General features: G+C 41.2%; 1 protein-coding gene across 3 annotated transcripts in view; it reads right to left on the reverse strand.

Annotated features, from left to right (window-relative positions):
- Window positions 1-3,237: 3,237 nt before the first annotated feature.
- The window catches only part of TCAIM (T cell activation inhibitor, mitochondrial), a 94,625-nt gene continuing 85,116 nt past the window's right edge, over window positions 3,238-12,746 (reverse strand). For all 3 annotated transcript variants that reach the window (XM_088462774.1, XM_088462775.1, XM_088462776.1), the window contains 3 exons: window positions 10,228-10,460; window positions 8,609-8,740; window positions 3,238-5,717 (listed from right to left, as the gene is read on the reverse strand). In XM_088462774.1, the coding sequence (XP_088318900.1) occupies window positions 5,492-5,717; window positions 8,609-8,740; window positions 10,228-10,460 (591 nt within the window). In that variant the 3' untranslated portion in view covers window positions 3,238-5,491. The remainder of the gene's footprint in view (window positions 5,718-8,608; window positions 8,741-10,227; window positions 10,461-12,746) is intronic.

Below are 12,746 nucleotides of genomic sequence, written 5' to 3' on the forward strand. Positions count from 1 at the left end.
ATTGTGTAGGGTTTTTCCATCCTCTTCCCTACTGTGCTGGCGGAATTGTGGTCAGCGGGGTGATTTTATACATATCTGGTGGACATGTCCCAAAATTACTAATTACTGGAATGAGATAAAATCCTTATTGAACAATGTACTTCACATTTCGATTTCTCTAAGCCCATGGACTGCCCTATTGGGGCTACCTATACCTGGGCTGAATTCCCCCTCAAATAAATTAGTTCTTCAAATATTGCATGCCGCAAGGTGTACTTTGGCCAAGTCTTGGAAACAACCATCCGCCCCTGCATTACACTTAGTGCATTCCAAGATTTGGTTTATTGCTAATATGGAGAAAATCACATTTGCTCTTAGGGATCAGTCAGATAAATTTAATAAGATATGGGACCTATGGTTTAATTATTCAACTACTACTATCTCTGGGATTTGATGCCTTGTCTGTCCAAATACGATATTTTAGAAATGTTACGGTGGTACTATTTTCATAGGTTGAGATTTAATATGATATTATTATATGTTACTTCCCCCCCTCCTTTTGTTTTTTGTGTATTTTTGTTTTGTTCTGGTTTATTTTATTCATTTAAAAATTTACATGAAAATGTAAGGTGAAGGTTTATGTTGTCTTATGCGATATGGATATGACTTCAACTGTATTGATGTTCTTATATATTTCACAATGTGTTGTGAATGTCATTGTATTCTTCATTTCCTTGAATAAAAATTATGGTTAAAAAAAAAGAATAGCTACATAAAACTGTACCTGCCACATAAAGCTATACCTCAGCAAGAAGACTTGGATGCAAAGAAGGACAGATTTTAATAAATTCAAAAGAAGGAGATATATTATTATCAATTCTATTAAACACTTTTACATTTCTTTTATATCCCATAACTTGTCAATAATGTTTCAAAACAGAATGATTGCTGATGGCTTTACCAGAAACAAGAATGCTAGTTGTAATTACATCCTATGAAGACATTTTTGTATTATATTGACAAAAAAAAATGCAATTTATAACCAGAAGTGTAAGCATGTAAATACATGTAATTGCACTGTGATTCATAGTGAGAGCGCACCTTGTGAAGAGGTCAGGTGGAGATAATATCCATAGCAACCAATCAATCAGCTTCTAGTAATCGCTTTATAGAATGTACTTAATAAAGATAAAAGCTGATTAATTGCTATGGCCACTTGTCATCTTTACTAGATTTGATATAGCTCCCCCTTAGAGTACTTTAATCACCTATGATTGGCTTAAAAGGGTACCAATGTTAAGATACAGGATACTGCATACCAGAGCTACTACATACCAGCAAGAATCTGCACAACTGCCCTGTCTGATTGTCATAAAATATGTCACTTTGTTCTACAATATTCCAAATCTGGTTTCTGGTTCTGTTGTCCTAGTAATAGCAACGACGTCTATGCCCAATTTGGGTGCCTGGCATCTGATCTTTTGTCCAAGTGCAGTCCCACACCATAACTGGGGAAAGCTAGCTTCCAACCCACAAAAGCAGAGCCAGGGGCTGATCCTCAGCTAGTATGAGAGGTCTTAGACCTGTGTGAGTATAGACGAGGAGGGGAGTGAAGCTGTGTTGGTAGAGGATAAGTCAAGATTACCTAGTCTCACATATCCAATTGCAAAGGTGCCTGACTGCAATAATATTACTTTGTACACAGTCTGATGTAATAACACTGGCAAAATTGCAGTAAATATGTGTATTAACCCAAAATATGGAGCAGTATGAGCATACAGCACTCTATTTCGCAAAGGATCAATAGTCAGGCTGAAGGTTGATGTAACACCACAGTAACAGATTTGTAAATTATCCCTTATAGATTACATTAAAAGTTATGTTTTAGGCTACAAGATCAAGAAATCTATGCTAACACGTCTCTACAATCAGTTTTTACCCACAATGGCTCTATAGTACTTTCTTCACATCCACGATTAGGAGGTACCACCAGCGGTTCGTGACATCCCCTACGAATGACTAGACGCCTTTGGCATATTTTACGTCATAAATGCTGCCTTAATGCTTACAAATCGAATTACCTCCTGTTTTTGTGCAACCTAGACTTTTAGGAGGGGGAAGTGGCTAATCCTTTTACACTATGGAGGGTCTGTGGCGGGGGGGTTACAGTTTAATTCACTTACTTGATTTTACTGCCCAGCGACCCCTGGCATTCCTAGAGGCAACCGAGAAATAGGAGACCCTTCGAGCTTACTTTCAGGCACATTATTACATGGCCTTGGTGGTGCGGGTGTTCTCAGCTGCTGATTGGCATAATCCATTATACCAGGTACACACAAGATGATGTCTAGTGTGTACCATCCTCATTAGCGTCGGGACCCGGCATCGGCAAGTGCATACACACTGTTATAACCTGCAAAACGCTGACATTCAACTACAGCTATCCTCCATTAAGTGTCCCATTCCAAATAGCATTTTTTTTCATTGTCCCACTCCAAATGACTTTTTTTTTTTTTTGCTTGTGATAGGAAGCTGGACTTTGATGGGATGTTTGTGCACAGTGCACTTCTTCAGCTTTACTGCAAACCTGGGCACACTCCTGCTTTGTGGAGGTGTCTCCTGAGAGACAATTGTAGGTGTGCTCATTGGAGAGCAGTGTATGTGTGTGTGTGTGTCATCAATGAAGGGCACATTAATTGTGCTTATTAATAATGCCAGAATATCTGCATTCTGCAGTGAAACACCAGAGACAGCTGTTTATTTGCTCAGGATGTGAGAGTCCAAAAGGACACCCCATTGCTTTCTGAAGGTCACTGATCGTGATTAGCAGCATGCTCTGAGAGTACAGCAATGATATCAGATCTATGGCTGCAGCCCTTTAGAAAGGGAGGGGTTCATATAAAGAAAAAGTTACATACAACGCTGATGGCATTACAGTTACTCTGTCCATACTCTACACACAGAAGCTACAAAATACGCCATACATCTGCTGCAATCTATAAAGGAGAATTCAGCCTTGAACTGTGTGTTAAGCAGAGTACAGTAGAACTAGAGTACTATTGAGAATATCTTGCTGACAAATAATAGAAGATAAGTCAACTGGTTTTCAACAAAACAATGCCTGGAAAAAAGCTACTTTCACACAAAAATAATGAACCGTTAATGTTTTGTAAAAGTCAATTTCATGTAAACAATTTGCAAAATTATTGATAGTAGAATAATTACATAAGACCAAGTAATAACTAGGAAACAACAAAATAACATTATTCAATTTTATTTAAATACTCTCACATAAAAAAAATGTGCATTTACATAAGTAACCTCTGGGTTGGCATATATGTATTGTCACTGTAACTGCGACTTCCCATGAAGCAACCCTTTTAAAAAATAGAACACTATTTCAGGGGTAACATATCAAGGTGGGGCAGAAAAACAGAGATATATGGTTAAAGTGTGTTTTTACAACTATGAACACAATTCAGAAGTATTAGGAATACTGTAGTAATAATTGTCCAAATACATCATAAACCCACAACTAAAAGTAGATTCCAGCCACCTCTTCTTATTTTTCCCAATGGAAATATTCCAGTGTCTCAGTATAGACAAGATGTACAGTAAAAGAAAAATTGAAAGTCACGTTAGATGTAAGTTCATCATCTATTCTTAGTCCCCAGGTTTTATAAGTTAATATTTAATGAGGAGCATTTAAAATGCAAAGAACTACAGTACATTATGATCAAATGTAGACTCTGATGTCCACCAGGACTGTATCACACATGTAATGTTTAGATGCACTCTCAGCAGAAAGGGTCCCTGGAAGCTCTATTAAATGGTTTCCAACTATATATGTTATACAAATCCATTATGCTGTCATTTCTGCCCAGGTGAGGGCAGAGTCCAATTCAACCCCTACAAGAACAATTCAGGATTTTATCAATCTTGGGATGGGTACAACATATTACAGTACAAATTCTGATTTTCTTTTTAGTGCACAAGTAATCGTTCACAGTGTCTGTATTGCAATTAAAATCTCATCATTTATACTTCTCATTAATAGGGTTTGGATTTAGTCTTGTGACTATATATGGCAGGGGTCGGAAATCTTTTGCAAATTGTGTGCTGGTTGAAACGTCGTAAAAATCAATGTGCCAATTCTACATTTATATTATATATATGTAGGATGATTAATAATAATAATGGGACCAACAAATGAACTGTGCATATTTTTAAATATAGAAAAACACACTAAATGTAAAAACACACAACTATAAAGTGGGGGAAGCAGTGAGAACAGTTTCAATCAAAGAGTTAGTGCAGCTGGCAAAACCAATACACCGACAGAGCCCACTGGTAAATCGGTCAGATTAGGCTTATCGGTATTATTAGCGATCTGTAACTGAATAAATAAATTACTCTTTTAACAAAAACAAAAAAACAACTTGAGGCCTAAATTTAAGTCTGCAACTTGTAACTTACATATTGGTTCTAGTAGCTCAATCTTCTGAACCTTTAGCTTGCCATTAAAAAAATGTTCCACATGTGGTCTGTGTGCCGGTGGGTTGCTGAATTCAGTGCCGACAGTAATAGCAATTGTATAAACAAGAAGTGTTGTGTGTTTTAGAAAACAGTTTCTCCCGTGATCTGTTTTATTACAAATATTTTCAGTGTGGACTTGTGCCTGCAGTACACACAGCAATAAACAAATATTTAGCATTCCAGAACCATAAAAAAAAAAGAAACCTCCAAAACCATTATAATGTTGAATGCTGCACTAAAGATGTAATTTAACCTTTTTTCAAAACATTATGTAAGTTATCAAAGAAAATCAGAAATAATGAGAGAAAACAAAACTTTGCGAGAGGGCTATTTTGTTTGGACAGCTATCGGTGTGGCTGTATGGCTAAACAATTCCATTTGCCTCTACCAATTTTCATGGCTCACTGACAAGCGTGATTGGATTCATCAGTCCCTGAAAATAGAGGTTACTGACAACACGTTTGGAATCATCTAATTTGTGAACATTCATATATTTTAACTGTGGAACCTAAATTCTCTATAAGCTACATTTACCACAAATGTGAGGCAGTGTCCAATAACGAGCTATGTCACAAACAGTTTCCTTGAAGTAATATTTAGAGCAACATAACTGCTCATTGGCCACTGGGTCATGCCCTACTTGTGTACTTTATTAAATGACAATAATACATATTTAGAACATTCTGGGGTCTGGACCTGGAAGCCTTGTACTTGTTCTGCATAGGAAGAACATGACATTATCACTTGTGCTTTGCAATGGGTTCCCGAGTCATATCATGCACAGGTTATAAGGACACTGCGAATGGTCATTCCTTTCTCAGAGCCACCGAGATTTTGTGGTATTGTTTATGTTAAGTGCTCTGACTGACTTTCTAGAAATGTGCAGAAAATTATAATCTTGAGGTTTGGATAATACAGATCTGTACAGTTTGGCTGATTGTCGCTCGCTGTAGCTAGGGATATAATACACTGTGTATCAGCTCTTCCAATTCCAGGGAATACACAAGTCTCCATCTTGCAGCACAGAGTAGTAATGAGAGACACACATATGCATGCCTTCCATGTAGGGCAATGGCTCTTCAATCAGTCGTCGGCAGCAGTCAATCATCTGTATGCTTGATACACTGGGCTCCTTATATAACCGGCTAAGGGACGCTCTGTCCTTGCATGCTCTGGTCAGCTCTTGTTCTACTACTTTTAACCTGTTAAACAGTGGGGATAAAATATTTCAGTTTTGGATTCAAATATTCAGCTCATGTCCAATATTAGTTACCATAATAAGGGCTTTATGTATGCCTGCGGGCATTACCAATTCTCACAACTTCATCATGTGCCAGTGTCAGGGCACAAATTATTAGTCTATATCAGTGTATTTGATATTTTGCTATGGGGAGGGAGGGGGGCTAGTAATATAAATGTAATTTGTTAGAAACGTTTTACTGTTTTATATGAAAGAAAATTGATTTCTTTGCTTGTACAACTAGTGTGTGACATATAACCTACATTTTTCTTGTTGGCCGCAGTTATCTAACAGCACCCTGCTCGGGCCCTCATTATTATCCAGCAAGATAAGAGTTTTTTTTTTTTTTAAATTGAGGAATTTACATAATACCAACACCCAGTAGTAACAATAACAATAGCATAATACAATGCAGATAAACTGTCATGACAAGTATATAGACACAAAATAATGTGGTACACATTTAGACAATACATACATACCTCTAAATTAACATTGTACTACTAAATAGCTTCCCATTTGTATAGAGATATCACACATCATAAAGCATAATTATTTTGGTACAGCTCAGTCCTAAGCAGATATACTGTATGCTAGCAATATAACTCAATTAGGACATCTATTCCACAATAATACTATACATACCACATGATGATCAAATCCACCTTATATTATTAAATAACCATGCAATATATATAACAAAAAAGAAAAAGAAAGAAAATTAAAATGAAAGAGAGAAGAGAAGCTTCTCCCGTGCCTGCACCTATACCATACAGCAATAAGATAAGCTTTAATGGGTCTTACTCATGTGGCATTGTGGCACTTTATGATTAGCAGTATGTGAGCTGGCATATTCCAGCCAGTGTATGAGCAGCGATCATAGAGCTGATCAGGGCTAGGAACCGAATGTTTATAGTGCCTGCTGGGTTTGATGTAGGGTTGGACATATGTGTTTTATTATTTTGCATTAAATTCGCATCTCTGTATACACAAAACAAGACTTGTGCTTCTGTCCAAATGCAGATTGGCAAGTCTGATGCCTTAAGGCGGGTATCAACTTGGCGAATAAAATGAGTGATAGAACGATAATGTTATCGTTCAATCGCTCGTTAATCGTGCACAAATCGGGCATGAAAATGTTGGAAACGACCAGCAACACGCGCTCCTGCTGATCGTTTCCGACATCAATCATCGCCTGAACATGCTGGTCACACTGCCGATAACGACAAATTGACAATGTTCAGGGATGAAGGAGGTTGCCTGCACTGAACGACATACCGTTCAGTGTAGGCACTGCAGTGTATAGGGAACGACTGTACGATTACGATGTTTTAATTGTACTGTCATTCCACTATCTGTTAGTGTATATGTACCTTTAGGCTTAGAGAGGTGGAAGGAGAAGAGAAGAGAAGCATGCATGGATAAGCAGAGTGCCGTAATGGCGTGTTCATGAGGTAGACCTGGCTCAGACAGATATGCCCCTGTCTGGAGAAGAATCTCTTCTGGATGCTCCAACCCTGGTGCAATATAAGCACTTATTATAAGGATGAGTGGCCACCTGATTAGCTGATTGCATCTGGACCCCGTCCACTTATACTATATAATCATTAGTGTGGCCGCTATATTATATGAAGGTGCAATCACCTTCCTTGATATTTCCATTTGGACAGCAGTAGTTACATATATTCCTATTTCATTTTTGAAAAGGGGAAAACCATGTATATTTGAATAAAATTTAATTTGTACTTTTATTCTGAATTTGTGTCTCTATTTAATTGTATTTTACCTGTGTAAATCAGACTTTCACATTTATTAATAGCACTGTCCAGATACCTCATTACAGTATTGTACTGTGGGCCTGATTCAGACCCGGACGCTAAGCCGCAATCGCTCGCTGCCAATAGGGGCTGGGTATGCAAATTCCGCGATCGCACTGTGTGGCATAAGGACGCCCTCTATGTCTTCGAGAGCGACGGCAGTAAGCAAACGCAGGTGTATAAAGACGCCCACTTTCCTTTCTTAACACACATCATCTCCAGGAAGTGTATGATTGACATCGAGAGCCATCGGAACTGCACGCAGCGCTTGAGGTAGCCCCTACCCCGCCGCAAGCACTGCGATCACTACTGACTGAAATACAACCAGGTGACGTGTTCAATGACGCCTCCACGCTAATTATGCATGCCCTTTAAACGCCGTTTTGACGCCCAGACACGCCTGGGTTCGCACCACCACTCCCCCGTTCACAAGCATCTTCCCCTGCTACCACCCACAAACGGCACTATATGTCACTCAAGGTAGCGCTCAGTCTTTGCTACGAGCGCACGACTCCCGATCGCAGTGACTGGCTCGCGCACGCGCACTGCGATGCATACACACAATGCGAACCATCGGCAGCTACGAGGAACACTTCTTAGCGTCCGGGTCTGAATCAGGCCCTGTGTACAAATTGGGGAACGTGACTTCAGCATTTATTACTGACACTGTTCAACATCTCTATGCTTTTGTTACTTCTAGAGTCACCAAAGCACTTATGCTACCGTTTTCTCCTAGCATAAGCCTGGGGCACAGATTACTGTTGCAGATCTGGCTCTGCATATACACACAATTGTCTATTCTTCAGATGCATTTTACACCTGAGCCTTTGACATAAAATACATCCCAGTCTACATCAGTCACACTGTGTCCAAGTAACAGCAATAGATAGTACTGGGTTCCTGTAGTGACATACATAGGAGCAGGAAGCTTGGACACAGGTACTGAACCTCTATAAAATAAGTGAGTTATTTATTAGCTCAGGCAAAAACCTACATTCCAACATTGTTTTTCGAGTGACAGAGGAACACCACTTACTCAGCTTTTCTTTTTAACTTCTCTCTTGCTTTCTGTGCGTGAGTCAGAAGAAACCATTGCAGGGATGCTGGATCACACACAGCCGAAATGCTGAAATGTCCCATTTCATGTAATCGTGGCACAAAATGATCACTATATTCAAAAGCAATAGGGAAACATGGGTTTTGTAATAACACCAGACATTAAAGGAACATTACTCTCAAACATTTTCTTCTGTTAGTTATGTTTAGCCCAGGCAAGAAAAGATTTGGTTATCCTTGGAATAATTAATTAGGGGTCTATTCATGAAGTAGTGAAGTTTCCTGTTTATCTTCATGTTATTCGTAGTGCAAGGTACCATAGGAGAAGCTTATTACTTCTCCAGCGGGGCACCTGCTCCTGTATGTATCACATCACCATACATATGTATGGTGAGTGCAATTCATAAAAGAACGGAAAGCTTTCTGTTCCTCTGCTAGTACGTCATTCAACATCTCAGGATGGCATAAGTAGTGCTGTTAGGGGAGAAGAGCGAGCAGCTGTCTTCCTGTTCTCTCCGCCCCCTTCTCTGCCAGCAGCCAATCAGAGGTGCCCAGGGTATATGCATATCCTGGGCCACCTACTGCAGTGCTGACTGCTGGCTACTCCCGCTGACCCAGTGCCCTCCCTCCCCCCCGTTCCTAACCCAGCCGCCGCTATTGTAAGGTAACCAGGCATACTGCTGTTCATGTGCCCCCCCCCCCCCTACACTTGCCACCTTTCTGCTGCTATTGTAAAGTATGCCGCCACTGCTGGAGTCGCATCTATGCTGCAATGTCTGATCCTGATCCCAAGTACGCTACGGGGCATGAGTGGCATCTCCGCACATCTTCTCTTCTATGTGCCGTCCTTTTTTCTGTGCCAAAGCCAGGATATGTGTCTTCCGAACGGGCTGTGGAGCTGCCGAGGGCAATCTGAGAAACCTCAGGGTCACGCAGAAAATCTGATAATTAGTCTTAGGACACATCACTAGGTTCTGTGATGCGGTCAGGAGCAGTGGCTTTGCTACGTGGGTGCGAGCTGCACCAGATGTCACCCTCGGAGGGGGTGACACCAAAATGCCGGCTCCTCCTCAGTGACAGGTGCCGGGTGTCGCAGAGTAGGAGACAGTGACACTGTCACAGAGGAGGAGCCAGCAGTGCAGGCACTAACTTCCAGGGGGGGGGGGGATTTCCCGTGAGGCCACACCCCCTTTAAAATAGACCATTCCCCATTTTCTGGTGCAGGCGGCTCCACCGTGCAAGGGGAATATGAAGTGCGCACCGGGTGTCACCAGGTATGGGGACACCTCTGATCAGGAGGCATCCATTTACACCAGACGCCTCCTTCTGTATTAGCATATTAGTTGTACGGTATTGCACAGCCACTTCCCTGCAGCTCTGCAATACTGTACAACTTTGAAACAGGCCCTAAGTTTACTGTATATCCTGCAGAGGTTGATTTAACTTTTTTTTTTACTTAGAAATGCATTGTTTTATACAGGAATTTTTGACACATTATTATGTTACTAGTCTTCTTATGTATTCTTCCTGCTGTTATAAATATGTGATGTATGCAATAGCTAAAAATCATGTACATAAAATCCATTGTCCATCACTCACCTTTCGAGAATCATCTGCAGGCCGCGCAGGCTGCGTGGGTGGATGGGCACTCTCCTGTTTAGCAGCTTGTTACAAAAGGTCTCTAGCAGAGAGTAATGCTCCTCCATAGACAACATTGGCTGAAACTCCTCGATATGCACTATTTCTAGGCCACCAAGAAGATGGCTGATCCGATCCTGAAGCTGCAATAACTTTCTTTGAAGGATGTAGTAATTGGGTAATCTTTCAAAAAGCTTGTTAAAAAAAAAGAAGCCAAAAAAGAAATGTTAGAATATGCTACATGTGTGATGTATACAGTATATATACAAAGTATTCAGAGGCAGAAAGAGGTGTCAACTATTAAATGCAGTACAACAAAAAGAAGTCACATATGGTGTGTGTGGGTTTTTATGCCACCTCGTCAGAGGGTTTGCCTTCCCAACCGAGGATTAATATCCAGCAATGTGCACTGATTTCCAAACCCCTAAATTCTATGCTCTCATCTGCAAATCCCTACACTGGGTCTGATTCCGAGAAGGACACAGTGTGGATCGATGCTGCGACTTCAGACGCAGAGGATCTGTGTATATATGCTAATGCAGCAGGTGGGGTCTTCAGTAAAAAGACGCCCCTATCTTGTCTTCCTCAGATCCGCTGGCTGCATCCAAAGACGCCATCCTGAAGATACTCAAGATGTTTGGCAAAACCACGCGGCCAGGGCCAGTGAAACTGCTTCCGAGGATGCAGCCACTGGCTTTGATGCGCCAAGAAAATGGGGCTGACATGCCCCTGTTTTCTGGAACGCTCCCCGTCGCCATCCCCAAATGCTAGCAGCATGTCAATCATGCTGCAGCATTCGATCCACTGTGACCTATATCGCAGGACCAGATCTACACTTGCGTAGGGCGTCTCCTGTGCATGCGCAGATCAAATATAAATCGGAAATCTACAGAACCATCGAAGCAGCATCCATCTCTAAATTAGCGCCACTGTGACCCCATGTCATCCGGAATTCAATTCATTACTTACCTACAAAGCCCTCAACACCAACCCTTTTCTCAGCTCAAAATATTCTCCTTCTTGCGCTCTTAAATGTATCTCTGACTGGTGCCTCATCTCATCCCTGGTAACTACCCACTTATGGACTATCCCATACACACCCAGAGCCTTCAAATTTAAACACGTTCTGAAAAATGGTCTTTATATTAGAGCTTACGCTACTCTAGTCTATACTACTCACACATGTCCCAATCTCCGCCCTGCTCCACTCGTTCCTCTTGTTTCAGCTGGGCCCTCTTCCAATTACAAGGTTAGATCTCTCATGAGCAGGGCCCTCACTACCTTTTGTTTCATGTCTGGATTCAATTTTGTCTACCTTATTTTATGTATGCCCTGATTCCCCACAGTCAATCCCTGCAGATCACCGTGGTGGCTTAGAAATCCGCAATAATAATAATGATAACATTTATACTTCAATTAATAACTGTGCGGTCATTTCTTTAGGAGTGAATAGGCAATGAGCCAAAACAGCGGACAGCGTAGTAAGATTTATACCAAAAACAAAGGGTATATAGAATAACAGGCTTATCTACATAATGACAGGTACCCACTTATGCAAGTCTGTGTATAGATTGGACCATATTACTTCTATACTGTGGATATAGGGCCTGATACAGATACAATATTAGCATAGCTGCTGTGTATTTGGACGCAACAACAATGCTAAAATATGCTAATGCTGCAGGAGGGGTCTGAGGACAAAAGACGCCACATGACAGCATCACAGATCCGAGTGCTGCATACGGGACGCGGAATCGGTTTACCATCGCAACCACCTGAGTGCATCTGAGGTCAATCAGAATGAGCTCTTAATTTCATAGCCAAGGCAAGTAAATCTATGTCAGAAGACGCAGACACTGGCCTTCCCACTCCCAGAAAATGGGGGCATTAGGCCACCCATTTCCCACCCCCAAACTGCTCCAGCATGCCAATCACGCTTAGCCGCTTAATCGCAGGAAGAGACCTGCACATGCGGAATGCAGATTTCCAACAATCGGATTTGTATGTAAACCATCAGGTCTGCGTACAACTCTGAATCAGGCCCGTAATGTAGTATACTAAAAGTAACTAGAAATTCTTAACAATAAAAAACATTAAAGGCTTATGTGAAAGAAGTTTGCTATGCTTCAGGAGAAACACTGCACCGCTTGTGCCACCTGAAACCCCAACCAAACATGAAGCAATGCCAGATCTTGTGTAGCACTTCCACCCAAGAGACAGGTTAGCCCTTCCAGAGGAGAGTTCTATGCATTTCATTACCACAGCTGGCAAAGGCTTTTATGTGGACATTACACCGAACCTCAGTGCTGCTTCCATTAGAGCAGAATTGCATTTTTAGTAAATACTAGCTGAAGTAGCCAGCGTTGCCTGGGTTTAAATCTTCAAGTTATTAAGTTTTATTATGTGATGTTGTCCCAGTGGCATAACTAGGGCAGGGCGAGCGGGGTGTGTTCCCTGGGCGCCGTTGGACCGGGGGCGCG

This window comes from Taudactylus pleione, unplaced genomic scaffold, assembly GCF_031769625.1.
Source record: "Taudactylus pleione unplaced genomic scaffold, aTauple2 ptg000053l, whole genome shotgun sequence".
NCBI classification, from domain to species: domain Eukaryota; kingdom Metazoa; phylum Chordata; class Amphibia; order Anura; family Myobatrachidae; genus Taudactylus; species Taudactylus pleione.